The 16,955-nt window shown below is 39.4% G+C and overlaps 1 protein-coding gene across 1 annotated transcript in view; it reads right to left on the bottom strand.

Annotated features, from left to right (window-relative positions):
• The window catches only part of SYNPO2L (synaptopodin 2 like), a 30,986-nt gene extending 23,821 nt beyond the window's left edge, over positions 1-7,165 (bottom strand). Inside the window, exon 1 of the mRNA XM_053450358.1 lies at positions 6,938-7,165. Within this exon, the coding sequence (XP_053306333.1) occupies positions 6,938-7,042 (105 nt within the window). The 5' untranslated portion in view covers positions 7,043-7,165. The remainder of the gene's footprint in view (positions 1-6,937) is intronic.
• Positions 7,166-16,955: the final 9,790 nt, after the last annotated feature.

The following is a 16,955-nucleotide window of genomic DNA, read 5'->3' as shown; positions in this document are numbered from 1 at the left end:
CTCTATGAATCCCATCAACAAACCATGGATCCACAACCTACCTCAAACTCAGTTACTTTACTTAACTTCCCAGTATGTTACAATGTTGAATCAGACAATACATCTATAAGAGCAACCAATCGGTTAATGCATGTACATACTATGATACTATGGGGTTTGTTCACGAATGAGAGAGATTGGAAATTAATTTGAAGAATTTATGTCATATCACTGAATTCACTAACAATTATTAGATGCCAAACTTTACAGGTTTCTCCTGCGAAAAAGGGCTGAGGGATCTCCGCATATTTAAATGCCATATGCAGTGGCGTATTCTGGCCTAGGTCCCTTAGTGAGTAGTTAGTAAGGAGATCTTGGATCGCCCCAACTGCTTGTGCAATGTGCAGTAGAAGTCTATGACATCATACCCCAGCAGGTGTGGAGGGGGTTGCCAGGGCAAGCTTAAACCTTCTTTCCAAAGAAGTTCACCAGAGTTTGCCTTTCATAATACATAGCAAAGTCACTACGACAAGACTACAAATGTGAATAAATCCCTAATACTCTTGTCATACAGCTTTCCAACTTAGAAATAAAGTAATGAACAGTTTTACTTGTCTGTGTATCTGCCACAGCATGTCATGATCCCCTCCCAAATAACTGTATTTATTTACAATTATTAATGTATATTTTCAATATACCAGTGCTATTTGTATGATTAATATCGCTTCAATCACAGTACCCTTAGATTAAAGAACCCCTCCTTTTGACCAGACAAGCGACACCTAAGCTTCCTCCATCTTTGGCAAGTAAGTATCTCCAAGGTGACGTCAAACAAAAACACAGGGGCTGATGGACGTTTAGGCAGTCGACTTTGGGTCCTTGAGGTTATGGAAAGCAGCCATTTTACCCTTCCATAAAACCAGCCATGTAACACAAGTCTGCATTATTTATTATTATTATACAAACAAAACAGTTGCTAAAGATTGACTATATGTAAGAACAACGTTGTATTCACTGAACCTCAAAGGTACAAATTAGTAATTTGATTCTGAGATGCCAGTTTGTGCCTTGCTATTAGCCCCAATCCTTATGATTAGTAAGATAGTGAGAAACGTGCTCTTCATATAATCAGCACCTTAAAAATCTTAATTGGGCAGTATCTCTGTCTCCAGCCGTTAAGAGACACGGAGGCAAAGCTCCATTCTGAGTATGGAAAATGTTTTAATCACATATGCATTCTACTTTATCTCAACCACCTGGCAGCAGGATGGAAGAGACTGCTGACAGTGCAGAGACCAAAATAGCGGAGAATCTCCAGGGGGATCCTGGCATACCCTAAAAGGTTTATTGCAGATAAGTGCTGTATGCTTCTTGAATGTTATACATCTTGTGTATTTATTTCCTTATACAAATATGTGATGATTGTCACGGTAACCCCCTGAGGCTGAGGACACATGGGGGTAGGTTTGAGTTTGGGAGGGGGGCACTGATGGATTCCTGCGGAGACGCCTTACCTGCCTGCCAAGTCCCCTCTTATGTCTAAGTCATATGAAAAAACTTGGTCTGGCCGGCCATGGGGGCTCTACATGGCCAGAAACGCTCCACGCGCCTGACCAGGACCTAGCCGCAAATCCATGGAACTGTACGGCGGCTAGGTACCGCGGCGATACCCACCGACATTTGGAACCGAGACGCTACGGACGTCTGTTGCTCTACCACGTCGCTCTTTTGGGGTTTTATTGTGCTCGTGGTGGGTCACACTCAAAGGTGGTTACAGAGAGGGAACTTATTTGGGAAACCTGGTTTTATTACCCATCCTTAGAACCGGGGTTTACCCAGCCGTGGCTATGGAACTCTGGCCCAGCTACTGCAGGGACTATTCCTGGGGATGTTCCCCATGCTATTGCTCAGGGTCCCAACATCAGATCAAGTCGCTTTTTGGAACATAACATCCTTGGACCCTGAGCTCTCCATTGGTACCCCAGGATTGACGCCGCTCTCTTGAGATCACCCAATTCTATTGCTGGCCATAGAACTTTATGGAGGTGCCGGGCTGTCTGGTAGTGATGGGATTATAATCCTAATCTATTTATGTTTCTGTGTATAAATAGCTGAGTTCGTGTTTTCCACCTCAATGTTAGTTCTGTCTGATGGCTGGGATGAGCTGCTATAACAGCTTATTGTTCTTTTCAGGATAATATTAGCACAGTGTAGCTAAACTCTGGCTAACTGCAGTGCCAGCACGGCTCGTCCAGCACTCAATGGGTTAACCCTTTGTTGCCAGAAGGAAGCACGATTTGGTGGGTCTACCCAGCCGGGGTACAGGGGCATCCTGTCACACTAAAAAAACTGTAAAAAACTTTAGTTAGCTCTTGGTTAGCTGGTCCTTTTATCAGTAATAGATGACCATCTGGGACTTCTTGATGATTAGAACTCCTGTTATGAAGTAGTTACAGGAGTGTGAATGCAAACATATCTCGTGTTCAATCGTGTTCAATCTCCTTCTCTCTCAATAATCTTATCTTACTTTTATTTTAAATAATTTAATAGAGAGTTATTAAGCCATAAAAATTAGCTCTGATTTTCTACAAGGCCACGCTAGGTTTAAAATGCTAAGGATAACCTGGCATGGGTTCCATATGAAGGACAATAGTATCCTTTCTTACAGGCCAGAAATTCATGCTTGATACACAGTATGTAAACATGTTTTGGCATACATGGTGTTATAATAGTCAACTGGGGAGATGAAGAATGGACTGACAGCCCATGATTATGTACCTATCATTTTAGGAGATTACATTGGGCTACATAAAAAAATCTTAGTGACTTAATTTAGTTATGAGGTATGCTTACCTTAAACATGGAGACAGCGGGTGAAGAGACACTTTTCTGGGTCTCTGGGTCAGTACCGAAAACTCCTAGCCCACTACCCCTGTAACAATGGCATGTGTCTTGCGTTGTCAGCGGGACCCTGGGACATCAGCTGGATCTCCTACCCACATCCCACAAAGGAGGGCTCCAGGTAGCCGGACCCAGAAAGTTACCAGGTGTGCATATTAGAACACTACCTGACGGAATAACCTACTTAAAATGTATACTTCTAGTAATTCAGATAATGAGAAACGACTTGTATAATACAAAACTGTAGATTTGGTTGTAAGGCCAGGTCTCGATATAGCTTGCCAGGATCAGATGTGTCTTGGGCTGCTTTATCACAGGGCCACTCGGCTAGAATAAATACTGGCCAAGATGTACCCTAAATATATGATGGATCATATACCATACACCTCTCACACATGACTTCTCTAGCTAATGTGTTACACTAATATGAGGTATGAGTGACAGCTGCTTATAACTTATCAGGGCCCAGAAACTGGATCCCATCTGAAAGAGACCTCTGAAGCCCTGAAAGCTTATGTGACTACAGTTTTAACTATATACCCTTCAAAACAGTGGGTGGAAAAAATATTTCTGCAGCTCAAAAGCTTCTATAAGGTTATGCTAAATACATATAAAAAAGCCTTGTATGTTCTTTATCTCAAGAGCCAACTTCTAGCCCAGATAATGACTCCTTTGTTCCACATTTAGAAACTGTGAAGAGTGATAAGGAAAAGATTGTGTTTTAAGTTTAACAAAACCAATAGTATTAAATTAAAGGGGCTTCTGTGGTCTGTACTAATTCTCATAACACAGCAAACATAAAGCTAGAGCCTCCAAACTTTCGGTTCAGGGGCGCTACTTCTGCTTAATGATCGACAGCATCTATGTAACTATAATATTAAATTTTGTGAATTAAGGGTATATTTTAGGCATTTTAGCAATTTTTGGGGAATATTCTTAAATTGTATTTCCCAAATGCCCATCCCCCAATATGGAGCATACTGCTTGGTTTTAGTGCAAGATTAAAGATCTGCCAGTCGAGTTCTGTCTATTCTCATTCGACTAACCACATGTAGCAAACAGGTGAAGAAGCCCAATTATAGATACTACATAAAACAAATAACATTCCAAACAACTAATATTATGTTACAAATCTGTTACATGAATGAACCAATTAAATGCTGAGCAAAACTAGAGAGTCTGCTTAAAAACCTTAAGAGGCTGGGTGTGTATCTCCCACCATAATACAAAGATTTCAGGTTTGATGTGTGCTTTGAAACAAAAATGTTTAGAAATGTGTTAAGCTGAAGACACACAGGGGGTTGTGATAAATATTAAAACTGCTCTTATCACCATTGAAAAGAGTACAATCAACAGGACAATTATATTGATTGCTAAGTGAAAAGACTGATTTTCAATTTTTCCAATACACATAATCTCCGTTGACATTACATGCATGCGGCAGAATTTCTATATTTCCGGAAATTCTCAATTCCACAGCATACGCTGACAATATGGTGAGGATTTATTTCAAATGTACCATGGGACTGGATGAATGTCAGCCATCCAAAGATGGCTTTCAAAGAAGACGTTGGGATTGACTCTACGTCCGTGGGCATATAGGTTAGATCAGCAGTTCTCAACCTGTGGATAGCGACCCCTTTGGAGGTCGAACGACCCTTTCACAGGGGTCGCCTAAGACCATCGGAAAACACATATTTCACAATATATAATTACATAATTTTATGGTTGGGGGTTACCACAACATGAGGAACTGTATTAAAGGGTCACATTAGGATGGTTGAGAACCACTGGGTTAGATGGAACCTGAGGCTTAGTTGTTCACACTTTCAACAGATGGGGCTGTCGAGCAATCTGTTGTTGGCTTAACTATTATTTAAAGGGACAATCCAGCCATAGTGTTCACTTTAATGCATATGATAGCTGACTGTTACCTGTAAAATATATAATATTTTTGCCGGGGATGCAATTTGGCTAAACTCATCTCCTGCATACCATTTATCACATGGGGTATACAAACCACCAGCTCCAACAAGACCCTATGCATGCCTGCACAAGAAGCACTACCATTGATTTTAATAGGAGTGCTTGTGGATCAATAATCAAATTATTAAAGCAGACGAAATTGGGACAAAACTCAGATAGCAGTTTTGTCCCCTTTTTTGACGGAGGTATGGAATGCATATGTAAAAACTTACAAAGTACTTTCATACGGATTCTTGAACTCTATGGGAAATTATAATGTCCCTTTCCAAAATGGAAATAATACTTAATGTTAGCTCTTATTGGGAGAGAAATGTATCTCTATATATATATATCCCATAAAATCCCATTACTATCACTACATATTTTATATGTCAGGCAGTGTTTTTTTATATATGAACATATTGCCTATTCCACTATTTATTATTTGAAATTACTATGCATTTTTTTTGATTTTAGTAATATTCTAGAGGTAATAATATCCCAAAATGTCTGTCAGATGGCTAATCTCCCAACAAAAACCTAGATTAACTTTTTAAAAGTGGGCCTAATGGTGAAACAGGCCTCAGGCCTTATAGCTTTGCTGTGGGTGGTATAACCAATTATATTAAACTTATGTTCAACCACTTATGTTATGACTTGTTTATATTTCTGCCATAAGTTAACGTATTTTTTTATGGATACATATGGACACATTTATTTTCCATTCCACGAAAAAAAAAGTGTACTTCCTGGTCTTTGGCCTGTAAATAAATAAAGCATCCCCAAATTTAATTTTAATCTATCAGGTAGTGGACAAGCACTATACACAGATACAAAATTACATGATATTTATATAAGGTTTGATTATTATCTATGGGTGTTTATTATACCCTAAATCTTACTATTTAGCCAATTACAGGACTGAATACAGAAGGACTAACGTTTGTCTATATCATATATGTGTGCTTAATGCTAATACCACTAATAATAGTGAGCATTTTACATTTTACAGCATAACTTTCTTGGACAAAAAATGGTCATGATTTTTCTACCTTTGTATATGTTTTTTGCACATTAAGTTTAAAATCATGATGTAGCACAGCACGGCACTCTGATCTACAAATGCCCTACCTGCTTAAATCATATCTCATATATACAACATCATCCTGTTTTTTTAAATATATTTAATACATATGCACAAGCCAATTCTAGATCAAAAATCAGGATTTAAACCTTTATAGTACCTACACAACAACAGCGCAATTTATTTATCCTTCTACCTTTTCATTGAGATAGGCAATGGATTTTTTTTTAGACATCAATGAAATACATTTTGTTTTTAATTTCACATACAACATAAATGTTTTCTCATAAGATACCATCACCTTTGGTAAGCCATATTGAATTATACATCAAATATTAAGATCTTTATTTTACTTTCATGTCATTCATACTGGAAAGCATATGCCTAACTACTAAAGATGACAAAGAACAGAAAATAATTTAAAGTATTATACTGGGTATTTTCTGAATTTGCAATGTTATTCTGGTATATAGTTTGTTACTACATTTTGTTCATTTATTATAACCAGGACCTAATGAATGCAAGAGATGTGTCTGCAATAGAACCTGCAAATCATTTTTGAGATTCAGTTAGTATTAAACTAATAAGTGGAACAGTTAACACTGCGATTTAAATAATTCTAATAATTCTGTATTCTTAAGCCGAGTAATGTTATTGTATATGTAAACCATGCATGCAACTATGTGTGCAAAGTCAATGATGTCAGGTTTAGCCAGGATTAGGATATATTGGGTATAAATGTGTATGAAGACAAATATATGAGTTGGAATACTCCATTGGTATCTATTACTGATGGAAGGAATGTTTGGTTGATTTGCTTAGTTTAACACCTCCATCATAAAGATATCACACACTTTGATATATGCACATGTATATGCATATATTCAAAATAATGTTTTTTTTTAAAATACGCTGTATAACAGACGATTTTGAACTTGCTTGTGACATGAGCATCTGTTTATGACAGCAACACTTATCTTCTGGTGTAAGACTGCATGTTGACCTTACCTTAGACACAAGGAGAGGTAAGCTTTTCTCTGATCCCCCCTGTAGCCTGAAGCCCCATGGGCCCTCTCCAGACAAGGAGATTAGGATATGGTCATCAGTACCCATAGTTGCCTCTTCTGTTCGCCAGGTTGGCCTATCTGATCTCCATCACTATCCGTCTCTCCCTGTGGTGTACACAAGCTAACAGCAGGATGGCAGATCCTAGCTGCTCTAAGCTCTTCTGGGAGCTTCTCCACTTGTGTTACGACGAATCACTGACATCTACTTTTGGGAAAAGGCCAGTGGCGTTCACTTGCACATGTCATGTCAATCTCCCTGTCCTCTCTACAACATCCCTCCCTCGTTTGCCCCTCACTGACACACCAATCCTACCACACCGTGCAGTTCACTCACACTGTGATGCTTGATGGGAGCTAATTATAGCCCCCTCTCTCCGACTTGCCTTTTAGTAACAATGACTCTTGACTCCTTCTGCACCCATCTGTTCAAATTATTCCAAAAGAAATGTCTACTGCAAGAATACAATTCAGCTTAAAAATATCGTAAAGCCTAATTAGAGACATAAATGATGATACAAAAAAACATATATAAGTAAACCAGGCCACATTCTTGAACCATAGCATTTCTACAACGCTGACATGAATTGCATGAATAGATTAAAGGGTTATTGAATAAAGACAGATTCTCAACTGAAATGATCTGATCTCACTACTAATACCTACTTTTATGTATTTTTTATATTGCATACACATACTCTGATATACTGCTGTCGCAAATGTATATTTTGTGATTAATACTTGATATCAAAGAGTTTACTTTACTGGGAAATATTTTCCAGGATACTGCTGCTCTTCATCGTCTTTCAACACCCATACGTTTTGTTTTTTGTTTTTTTTCCTTCTGAACCTATAGCTGTGGAATAAAGAAAAGGTTTACTTTTATAACATAAAACCTCGGGTATTTTACACCTGTTACATTTACAGCTAAAGCATTCAACCCATCTAGTCTGCCAATTTTTGCTGATGTAAAACTCAAGTCTTAATCGGTCCTTGATCTTGCCTAAGATTCAGGATAACTTTATGCCTATCCCATACATGTTTCAACTCCCTTACTGGGTTGGCCTCTACCACTTCTGCCGGGAGACTGTTCCACTTACCTGCTTTGTTAAACTTCCTTACATTCCTTACGTCTAAACCGCTGACACTTAGAACTTAGGTTCTAACATTTCTCCTCCATTGAAATAGACTTCTGGTCTATTCTTTGCCGACACCAATGACACTAGAGACTGAGTTTAGAATTTAACCTTGCCATCATGAACGTGACAATGATTTGAAGGGGAATAACCAAAGCACATCTAAGGAGTATTTCACGATGAACAGAGGTCCCCAGCACTCAAGACTGCTGGGTGGTGCTTGGGCTTCTGGGGGAAAAAAGCAGCAACATTTGACTAAAGGTGCTTTTCCACTTTTATAAATCATTAATTATACCAAGCATGTTAACTAAACGAACCTCAATATATCTGTTGTATTATCCTTTTCACCCTTCTTATCATACATGAAGAATACATTAATGTATTTTTCTGGCTAGTTATTATGGCAACAACCAATCGGTGCCTTCTTTTGTGTCACATGACAATTAAACGTTTCTGGCAAAAATATAAGAATTCTTTTTGGAAGGGTGTGGGCATTTAACAGTAATAATGTTTCTAATGCCTGATTTAATTACAAAGGTGTTAAATTCAGCACAGTAGTTTTTTTCTTCCAAGGCAACTAATTCGTGTTAAACTTAATAATGGCTATGCAAATGCTGTGGCTTATTCAATATAGTGTCAAACTGTTTAAAAAAAAAACAAGCAATGATTTGTTTCAGGGTAATCTGCCGTACTAGGTACTTTTTGCCAAATAATGCATTATTTTAGTTAACAAATGTTCTTTTTAGTTGAGATTTAACTCAGTATCAATTATAACTTTATTATCTTCATAGACTGGAATGATTAAGTTGGTTATATTAATAAGATAATATGATGCACTGTACTTAGATTTACTTGACTTTGTGTGAAAATCTATTTTTAAAATAAAGTAATCACTAAAGATTGTCTGTACACAAATTGCTATTCTCAGTCGATCGACTGTTTTGTTATTATGCCAAGTCCTGATGCAAAGTCCTAAGGGTGTGCATCATTTGTGAGACGATCCAGCTCTTGAAGTTGGTTCCACTTTAGTGTCATGATGATCCAAAGGGGGAATGATCTAACGTTTTCAGAAGGTATTGCAGAAGTGAAGGTCTGAATATTTTAAATGCACAGAAAAAAATAAGCATGTGGATATTAGAAATTGGTTAATTTTAGGCACTTGTTTTTGCAGTTTTGAGTGAAAGCTAAACACATTGGCTTTGTTATATCTTACTATCTTGCTATATGACCCATTTTTTCAAAAGCTTTGCAACATCAGACCACTGGCAATTTTATGCTTTGAATATTCATGCAGCTAAAATTGTTAGATAAAGCGATCTCTTGGAGAAAAATGCTATTATGCTTTTCAGAATGCATCAAGATTGGCAACAAATGCTCCCCCTTATATGATACAGTGTATTATATATTTCTTTACTCCTCCCATTTTTAATTAATGCCCCCCTTTATGTCTCTATACTACTCCTCTCTCTTGTCTTGGTTTAACCCCCACCATAACATCTCCCTCGTGATTTCATCTCACCATTACATCTCCCTCGTGATTTCATCTCACCATTACATCTCCCTTGTCTCATATTCCCACTCTGTCAGATTCCTAATAATAGGGAGGATTGCACCTTCTGGGGGGGGGTGGCAGGTAAAGCCAAGTGGCCCCATCAGTCCCCTGAAAAAACATATGTAATGGCACACATATTTACATAGATTTACATGTATACAAACTTACACGCTCACGCTAAAACACACTAACGCTAACACACATGCACACGTGCTAACACACAGATACTTACACTAACAAATACTAACACAAACTCATTATTACAGTCACACACTCAAGAACACACACTCTTGTTAACAGACACTCGCTCTAACACACCTACACATACACACTAATGTTAACATACAGACACACACATTTACACATACAGTCGTGTGAAAAAGAAAGTACACCCTTTTTGAATTATATGGTTTTACATATTAGGACATAATAACAATGATCTGTTCCTTAGCAGGTCCATAAATTAGGTAAATACAACCTCAGATGAACAACGACACATTTCATATTACACAGTGTCATGATTTATTCAACAAAAATAAAGCCAAAATGGAGAAGACGTGTGGGAACTTGTAGAACCACCTTTATCAGCAATAACTTGAATAAATTGTTTTTTATATGACTTTATCAGTACTAAAGGTGTACTTTCTCACACATGCCTTCTCTATTTTGGCTTTATTTGTGTTAAATTAATCATGACACAGTATAATATGATCATCTGAGGTTGTATTTACTTATTACAGATCACACTAACGGATACACATTTACACGTACACATTCGCTCTAACATACATACACACATAAACACACACATGTCCTAGTAAAGGAGCCACATAATTCAATTGAAAAAACCATGCACAAAAAAAAAACTAAGAAACAATTATCTGTTTCTCACCTGATTGCAGACAATTGTAAAGTAGCTTTTGGTATAAACCCCCTGCAGCAATGGGCCTCATTGACATAACTTTTATCTTAAATTAAGGCCTTAACCCTCTCCCAGGTTTATTTTAGTACCTCCACCATACCACACACATGTTGAGGGAAGGGGGGCAATCCTTAGGTCCTTCTTCGGTTAGTAGGGGTCCTGGGGACATTAGCTTTGATTTAAAATTACACTTCATTCTTATTGTGTTTCTTCCTTCTGTTAATGGCAGATGCATGCATGAGGTGGACTATGAAAAATTGTTCCACCACTCATTCGCATGAATCCATCAGATGCTTGCACCAAGTTGATCTTTTGCAAGTGGAAATGCAAGTTGGCATTGGTGAATTTGTGAATTATGTCCAACTCATACTTACATTATTTACCAACTCTTATCGACTGTTTAATAGACCTCATTGGTGTATTTCAACCTGAGTGAATAGTGTAACCAATCCATTCCGCTTTCCACCTAAGCTGTGCAGCAAGAGGAGAATTAAAACCTATAATTGCATATTTAGAGCCTTAGCTGGAAAAACAACTGAATCTACCAATCTCCAACCAAGGTACATGGATGAAGGGGTGCAGGAGCATCCACCAGCAGCAACTGAGAAATTCAACCCAACCACATGCATCACATTAGCCCTACATGCTGCTCCCGGTCGCACATCAGCTGTCCAAAGTATTTTCCCTTTACAAAGTTTTAAGCTTATAAAATTCACATTTTCTTTATTTTAAATGTTATTTACTGATTATAAATTATATTCAAGATAAAAATAATTGTATTATAGATTCCCAAAACTGATATTGTAACTCTAAAGAGGATGCAGAAATGCCTTCTGGTTTGTTGTTCTTAGTTTTGGTCTCATCTCATGACACATTCACTGCCAACAGTTTTCCTACAAGATATGTATCCTGAAATAGCCATCGAAGTGAGAGGTCACTTGTAGACTTATTATCGTACCACTGTTCTGATTAGGTCCTCAGTGACCACTTTATACTGTTGGCAAGTTACACGCTGTTTACAAGTTTGTCTTTGTCTGTTCTGAGCTTTTTGGGGTTTTCTTGTGCATAAAACACTGACAACTTTCGCAAACAATAACAACAATCCACCAAGTCACATGCTGCAAAGTGTCTGGACTATGGGTATTTTGGGGTATGATCTGTATGTTTTTGTGACGGCCCGGGGTTAATAAGTGCTGTCTATAACAGCTATTATGACCATCCGGGGTTAAATAATGCCGTGTCTGATCAAGTACCGTTGAATAATGTATCACCTTTTATATATGTATGCTGTGTTATCTATGCTCCATTTCCCTTCCCATCCTACCTCATCCGTGTATCACCTGCCCACAAACTTCGGCTCTCGTAGCGCAGGCAACCCCCCCTCCCGCAGAGGCTGGAAACCGGGTCGCTACAGGTGCTAGAGAAGCGGCGGTCGGCCGGCGCAGCTATCGGACCCACGCCGGCTGTCCCGCAGTCCGTCCTGGGGGAAACTTCAAACTACTACTGCCGCCGCCGCTCCTTCAGGATCCCCCCGAGAACGACGACCAAAGTATACGGACACTGCGGGGCTCGGTGACCTAAGCGTGGCGCCAGACTGTCTGGGCAGGGCGGAAAGATGTGTCCTGATTTATGACCTTTTTATCACCTAACCTGTATATAAGCCTGTGTGTTTCCCAATAAAGTCTGTTACTTCCCTGGAACATTAGTTTTCGCTGGATCGCTAGTTGTCCTTGTCAGGACAACTACGGCACTGTACTCAGCTACGCCTCGGCGAGCTGCGGTGCTGTGAAGCTAGAGTCACAGTTCCAGCTGGTGAGCCCCGTTCCACTAGTATCGGCTAGCACTCGAATCGGTTAACCCTTTCGATCCTGGCAGGAAGCATCGCAGAACCAACGGGCGTACCGTTGGTATCAAAAAGCTAATTTGCCTTGTGGTGGCACTGCTATATTTTACTCCTACGTAACAAATGAAGGAAGTCAAGGAAGTCACTTGGTTTGGCATACCTAAATATTTCAATTAGTAATGACTTTGCTGCTATCTATTTTTCTGGGGAATTAGCCATGGCTTTCAGAAAAAAAGCCCCCCCCCCCCCCTCCAAGTCCTTCTGTTTGGAGAGGGACTATAAATTCTGTAATTATTAAGTAACACTTTCTCATAGTTTAGCAGTTATATCGAAATGTTGTGAATACCCAGCTGAAGCACATAGGTAGATATCACACGTGGACCTCAGTCAGATATGACAATGAGTTACTGAATATCACCTTCTTTTATGTTTATTTGACAGTGCGCAGAGTCTTACGCTTCCTTTCAAGGGGCGTAATGCATAAAAATTTGTATTGCAATAGTAATTGACTCAATTGTCATCAGCAGGGAGTTTCTGATAGCTTTGGCAATTAGATCACTTTTTCACTTTTGTACCAGAGCTAATTGTCTTTATACATAAATACTTAGATGATATTTTCCATTACACACCTGTTGTTGATCTGTTGAACAGAGTTGTGATTTGACATCCAGGACCATAACAGGGAAATGTCTTTCATGTATATACATTGCTGCTAGCTAGACAGATGCTGTCTTTACATGTGCCCGCACACACTAAAGAGATTTGCATGTGGCACTGTACATCATTTATCGACCTACAGCCTTAATGTGCTAGGGCTAACTGTAATCCTCAGTCTGGCCCCGATGACATCATATTACAGAAATGAATCCTCTGGTGACTTTGGGGTGTATTCACAAGAGTTTGCAGAAGAGTTTAACATTTCAGCTCCCTAATAGGTCTATGCAATTACCTGGGAATGTCCCTTAGTATGCTACCTGGGGTGCCCCCACTTCATGTGGTAGGGATAGATGGTCATGTAAGTGGGTTAGATCTGCATGAAATTGAGATAGCTATGCACCTACAGTGTTCCCAGGTATGACTATGCATTATAAAGTTAAATCAATGAGTCTTATTGAAATTCATCTGACCATTTGTACATTTATACTGATGGCCCTTCAAACTGCATTGTGGAGTTTATGGAATATACTCATTGTTTAGTGAATAAGTCATATCATGTATTGGACCTACACAGGCTGCAAATGTGCAGAGCAGGCATTGTGCATGAACAGGCACCAGCTCTCCACTGTTGGGACACTGGACAATGGTCCAAGATAACTAGCGGGATAGTTGGCAAGCATGTAATATGTGTGAACTTTGAAAGATTCTCTAAAAGTTTAGTATACATATAGAATTTTAAATGCCAAATTAGTTAGATTTTTTAAGTTATTGTATTACACATAGATATTGTATATTCATTGGGTTGCAATGTAACTGGTGTTGAGTTGAAAATATCAGTATTGATACCCAACTATTGATCCTTTCTGCTGCCAACAAACGCCTTAAATACTTAAATACCTGGTTATCCAAACTTCCTCTTTGATTGCCTGTTTTCTTGTGCAGAGTGCTTGGATATGAAATCGCTTTGCCTTAGTTCAAGCGTAAATTATTTATGGAGCAGTGGAGGGCTGGCAGCTGGACAGGTAAAGTCAAGTAGCGCCATTAGCCCCTTGCCTTCTGGTAACTAACATACGCGCTTGCACACATTTACACACATTTACCCATACTTACACACTCATGCTAACACACACACTCCTTTTCATTAGTTGGCCGATTATTTTTTCGATTAATCAATTAATCGGATTAAAAAAAACAATATGCAAATCTTTCATTTATTTAAAACCATTTAGTGAACAAACTGGGTGTTAAAAACAAACAGAATAAAAAACTTAAAATTAACATTTGTCTCTATCACATCGCACCGACGTCCACTGGCTGCCAGAGAGGATCATCCAGGTCGCCTGCAGCGCTGCAGAGGATACTTCTCTCTGGCACCTAGCGAACGGGGGATCTGGATCTTAGTGTTATAGTCTGACCTCTATTTGAGGTCGGATTATAAAACAAGGGGTATTTTTCAGAGCATTTGCTCTGAAGATATCCTCTTCTTATATTCAATAAAATCGATTCGTTGTTGCAGCCCTACTACAATGCTCATTCATGCTTACCTGGGAAGCTGTATTTGCTCTGTTTAAACAATTTGCAACTTTCTCAAGGGGCTCACTTGTTCAGGTACTCCTGCACCAATCTGGCCTCTGACATTCTACCTTGTCCCCGAACCTGAATGTGTACCTATGCCTGTACCTGTTCCCATTTCCATTTTGTGCTCCAAGCCTAACCACCATACCTTGATCCTAAGACCCCGGCTTATTCTTTTGGTACCAACCTCGGACTCATCCTTGACTACAATTTTGCTTTGAAATTGTCTCCTGGCTTTGACTTCGGCTTGCCTCCTGACCTTTTCTCCAGGTTAGTCCATCTACAACTACTACCATCTGCCAGCACCCAGATGAGGATTAGCTCTAGCTTCCTGCCATCTGCCTGATACCTGCTTGATGTGTCCTAGCCGGTGTGCTACCAGTCGCGTTCCCTACCACTCCAGTGACTTGTTAGTGAGCATGGACTACCTGTGTAAGATTCCAACTTTCTCAGGACAAGGAAGGGAGTAATACAAATAAAGACATCCCTGATAGGTTGGTAAATTCCCTCCTATAGGTGGTAACCCTGAAAGTATATACTAATTCATCTTGGCAGGAAGAAACCAATTAAAAGCACAAACATTTATTAATTCCAATTAGAATAAATACATTTGCTTAAATAACCTGCCTTTTGGGGAACATAATTCTAAATAGAGACAAGAAACACCCATGTAACAAATAGCTGTATCCACAATTGGTCACAATAACAGTACTGGTACAACATAGGGTACATGAAAGTGTTTCTGCATCTCTCTTTCTCTGAGGATCTGTCTTCATTATTCTGGCCTCTAGAAGCACTTCTGCAAAAGGATGGAGCCACTGGGAAAAACCTTCCCCGTTTCTCCACACACAGTCACTCTAACATATACACGTACATACACACATCCTCCCCTACTTACCTTTCTGGCTGCCTGCACGCAGTGTGCAAGCATCCCTGCTTTTACCGTAAGCAGCCTTACTTTTTACTACGATACATGACCCTGCTGCATTCCCACATCTGCAAGTGGCTTGATTCAAGCCGATCCGGCTCTTTGTAAAGAATGTTGGTTCCTATCGCCCCCCGACGAAGCCAGTATCTCAGCGAAACACGCATTAGGTCCGGATGGATAGGGATTTGGGTCCTAAGCAGGGACTGTCCCCCTAAACAGGGACATTTGGGAGGTATGGTAAAAGAGTGTTTTGCCATACACCATTTATGTGCCCCTTCTGGTATTTTCAGATGGATAGGGATTTGTTTAGGGATCCTGTTGTACATTTCTGTAGTACTTAATTGCAGACCCTTATGGTAGGGAAACATTCATTAATATACTAGTCTACTGTGTTATGAATTATTATTATCTTTTATTTACATAGCGCCAACAGTTTACGCAGCACTTAATACAATACATATATTCAAGGGGTATGACAAGACGAGTATTGACAGACTAAGACAAACTGATACATTAGGTGGAGAGAGCCCGGCTCACAAGCTTACAAAATTTATGAATAAAGATTACCCAGTGAGGTTGAACGGTTAGTCCTCTACACCAAGATACAGTATTAATGTTTCTGGGTAACTCCTTCACCTTTTCTTCGCACGACTAAAGAGTCCCATATTTTTATTGCTGATATTTAATAAAAGTTACGTTTATTCACAGATTAACATAAAAGTTCCTTTGTGCTTTACCATTTTCATTCTTTTTTTTATAAGAAAGCCCCTGCTATGGAGGACTGCATAGACCTGGTTCTATTCCAAAGGAGTTTATCGTGTACGTTATTTACACAATATCATTCATACACACGGGTTCTGTTTGAATACACATTAGTATAACTTTTAGGCGCAGGGCACTGGGATACACTCACACCATCCAAACATTTTGAGATGATAAAAAAAGGGGGGCATTAAGCAAGGAAAGAGGGACACTTGGCAAGTATGCTTAAATGTAATAATGGAGTCTTGAGATGATACCCAGAAACAAGATATGTTAAATTGCATGAGGGCATGTGGGGGAGAAAGAATGACAGGGTGATTTGGATCCCACACAGGGAATGACCCTCCCCCAAACATGGACATTTGGGGGATGTTTTGCCACTGCCCACACTAAATATGAAACATTTGCTCGTGCAACGCCTATTGCGCATGGGTGAAAAAATCCCAGTACCCCGGATGTTGCGCTTCCGCAGCGTTTCTCTGTGAGGCCGTTTTCCTTTTCTGGGAGGAGTGTAGACGTGGCAAACTCTGAGAAGCTGGGCTTCTCCAGTGGTTGAGAGCTGGGTCGTCATTTCCGGTCGGAACTAG

The sequence above is a fragment of the Spea bombifrons genome, chromosome 11 (assembly GCF_027358695.1).
Source record: "Spea bombifrons isolate aSpeBom1 chromosome 11, aSpeBom1.2.pri, whole genome shotgun sequence".
NCBI lineage: Eukaryota > Metazoa > Chordata > Amphibia > Anura > Pelobatidae > Spea > Spea bombifrons.
The sequence above is the reverse complement of the archived record's forward strand: the minus strand, read 5'-3'. Positions and strand labels throughout refer to the sequence as shown.